General features: G+C 50.2%; 1 protein-coding gene across 1 annotated transcript in view; it reads right to left on the reverse strand.

The window, feature by feature from the left end:
• Positions 1 to 3547, reverse strand: part of LOC119428089 (ADP-ribosylation factor 4) — a 5776-nt gene that overhangs the window by 1283 nt on the left and 946 nt on the right. Inside the window, exons 2-5 of the mRNA XM_037695733.1 lie at positions 2087 to 2167; positions 1522 to 1631; positions 934 to 1005; positions 714 to 839 (exon numbers count right to left, since the gene is read on the reverse strand). Of these exons, the coding sequence (XP_037551661.1) occupies positions 714 to 839; positions 934 to 1005; positions 1522 to 1631; positions 2087 to 2167 (389 nt within the window). The remainder of the gene's footprint in view (positions 1 to 713; positions 840 to 933; positions 1006 to 1521; positions 1632 to 2086; positions 2168 to 3547) is intronic.

Below are 3547 nucleotides of genomic sequence, written 5' to 3' on the forward strand. Positions count from 1 at the left end.
TCATAATGATGGGTATGCCGTCATAATGATGGGTATGCCGTCATAATGATGGGTATGCCGTCATAATGATGGGTATGCCGTCATAATAAGTACAATAATCCACTGATTCTTAATAAACAATAAATCTTAAATCTTCCTTTCGTTGAAACATGTTTTTAAATCATGTCAAACTGGTTTGTTACAAAAGCAGTAAAAGCTTAATCTTTTTGGGTTCGGGCTGTCACCAGTTAATTAATTGGTCAGTTTCAGAAAAAATGATACGGGTTCGAGCCAGGTCGGATTTTTTAGGTCCGACTGCAACGACTTCAGGTTCTGCTCGTGATGAGGCTCGACCCGGGGACTGGTTGGACAGGAGCCTTGGACTCAGATCGGTTCCTTCTTGAAACGCCTCCAGACCTCATCTGGGTTTTTGGTGGTCAGTGCGGATCAGAATTCAGGATCTGGTTCTCCATCAACTAGAGTTTTAGTTTTCATGGTGAGATCCAAACAGGATTTTATTTAGAACGGCACCTTTCAGTCTTTGCCCACCTCAGTGGGCCCAGATTGTTCTGTGACTGCAGCTTAGTCCAGAGAACCGGTGGGACCTCAGCTGGTTGTGTTTTATATAAAAACCTGCTTCTAGTGGTTCAGCTTTTGGTTTTTAACGGTTCTGATGAATATCGAGTCAGACCAGAAGGTTCTGGTACTGGAAAGTATAGATTATGGATCCTTACGGTTCTGCTGCGGAGGCTGTGCAGGCCCAGTTTGTCGGTGAGTTCGCTGACCCCCATGGCGTTGGGAAGATCCTGTTTGTTTGCAAACACCAGGAGAACCGCGTCCTTCAGCTCGTCTTCCTGGATCTGAGAGGAGTCACATGACCCGTGATGTCACATCAGTGTTAAATGATGGGCTCCGATTGGCTGAGACGGAACCTCAGTGGGCGGGGCCACTCACCATCTTGGAGAGCTCCTCGGCTGATTCAGCGACTCTTTCTCTGTCGTTACTGTCCACCACGAAAATCAGACCCTGAAGACAAACCAATCACCGATCAATACACAATGACATCAGCCGAGCCGCCAATCAAACCCATCACTGATCGATAAGTCAAAGTCTCAGCTGTCAGTGACAATCAATAGACTATTGATCATCTGACTGGACCAGCTGTTCACCCATCAGTTATTGATCCACGGACTCATCAGCTTCCAAATCAATAATCAATTTGTCAAACAGGCTAAACAGAGGCTCCTTCAGCTGCAGGGTGCTCAGTCAGTATGCTACTTCTAGCTAGCATTCAGCTGTAGTTATGACAACTTTAGCTTCTGCTGGTTGTGCCTCAGTTTTAGCTTCTCTGACAGATTTCGGCTGTGGTTCCACAGGAGTTGTGATTATCCAGTTTCATCAAAACAAAGATGGACGACCTCGTGATTTGACTTCTTGAGCCTTTGACTGGAGACCCGGTTCTGTGCCACCAAGCAGAACCTGGCCCGCTGGTACCAGAGCCCAAACAGAACCTGGCGGGTGGCCCACCGGGCCCTGACGTACCTGCGTGTTCTGGAAGTAGTGTCTCCACAGAGGCCGGATCTTGTCCTGACCGCCCACGTCCCACACCGTGAAGCAGATGTTCTTGTACTCCACCGTCTCCACGTTGAACCCTGAAACACAAACGCACCTGGTGACGCTGCAGGTGAGACGCTGACCGCACAGCGTTCTCCACGTGTCCCCCACAGACGCGTCTCCATCAGTCACGAGCCAAGAACATTCAGCCCCTCTGAAGTCCTGACTGCTCAGAGACAAGATCCACTTCAAGTTCTGTTACATCATCAGACCGCTGTCCACGCAGACCGCGGTCCACGCAGACCGCGGTCCACCCAGGCCGCGGTCCACGCAGACCGCGGTCCACGCAGACCGCGGTCCACCCAGACCGCTGTCCACGCAGACCGAGGTCCACGCAGACCGCGGTCCACGCAGGCCACGGTCTGGGTGGCTCCGTTCCAGGAGCTCGTGTGGGAACAGAACAACAGAATCTTGGGAGTGAGGGATTTCTTCACTTCTGGAGGAGAACGGATCAAAGAGGAAGCTGCAAATCTGATTGATTATTGATCATTACCGATTGTTGGGATGGTGGTGACGATCTCTCCCAGCTTGAGTTTGTAAAGGATTGTTGTTTTTCCAGCAGCATCCAGACCCACTGCAGGCAGACAGAAACCTCATTAATAAACATCTCACACCAGATTATCGCTGCCGCTCAGATTAACGAGCCTCATTCTGGGATTATTTAGCAGCTTCGATTCTATTTATTTCAACATTTCAGACCAGAAGCTTCTCAGATTTAAGACGTCTTGGACCCAACACTGCTCCCTGGAGGACACCAGCAGAAACTTCAAACAGATTTCAGATTAGATCAGATTATTCAATCAGCTGACACTTCCGACTCGTTTATTCACGTGAACCTTCTCTCCTTAAACATTTCATCAGTGCAGAGCCGCAGAGTCCACCTGAAGCTTTGGAGACAAAGCTGGAGTCCCAAAGCCTGTTCAGACGGTCCGTCAGAACCAGGCGGGCCTTTCAGTCGAGGAGTTTGAAGTCGTGTTCTGCTCGTGTGTTTCAGGGAATCCAACATTTATTCATGTTACGGTCAAATAAATGTCGTGGCTCCCAGGGGCCAATCTGACCCAAACCCACAGACCTGATGTGGCTCTGATGGCGGCTACACTCGCTTCTGAAAGACAGTTCTGGATCCTCCTGAACGGTGCTGGGTACAAGGTAGGGCTGTCTCCCCCCCATGACCCCACAGCTGAGGCCGTGAGGACAGGCTGGGAGCTCCTGCCCTGGGTACAGATGCCTCCGAGACCCCCGGGGAACCTGGAGGAACCGCAGGCCTGTCGACATCTAAACAGCCCAACAATATGAGATCAGTCTGTCTGCCGATGATGTTTGGATTTTAATCCAGACTTGAAACGTGCTCCAACTCTGAGGTCTTTCATCAATTCAGCGTCTCTTCGGGATCAAGACTTCAGGAAGTTCAACTTCAGACAAAGAGCTGAAACCTGATCACCCTTCATCCTTAAACTGTCTCTACAGTAGAGGTCCCCAACCCTGGTCCTCGTGGGCCACTGTCCTGCAGGTTTATTCTGACGACGTGAATCAGTTCTTTCAGTCAGAAGCAGAGAAACTGCTGAAACCTGGAGGACAGTGACCCACGAAGACCAGGGCTGGAGACCTCTGTCCTCCAGGATCCATGTGTTTGGGAACAGACGCTACACCTGCCTTCTATCAAACATACGGACTCTTCCAGCATCAGAACCAAATGTTGCAATACAAACTGTATCAATCCCTGGGTCCTGCATCTGGACTGTGGATAAACATCGGTATGGACCACAGAAAAACCACGAGGGTCGACCCGAAACATCAGCCGGACTCAGAGTCCCTGCAGGATCAGTCCTGGAAAAAACTTTAGAACCACAGCTAGATACGGTTCAGGAAAAAAGGCCTTGATCCTCGTCTGGGGTCAGCTGATCCCGGAGGTGCTGAGGTCCAAAGGGTCTCGGAGGAGACAGAACTTCATGTT

The sequence above is a fragment of the Nematolebias whitei genome, chromosome 22, assembly GCF_014905685.2.
Source record: "Nematolebias whitei isolate Nwh7 chromosome 22, NemWhi1, whole genome shotgun sequence".
Taxonomy (NCBI): Eukaryota; Metazoa; Chordata; class Actinopteri; order Cyprinodontiformes; family Rivulidae; genus Nematolebias; species Nematolebias whitei.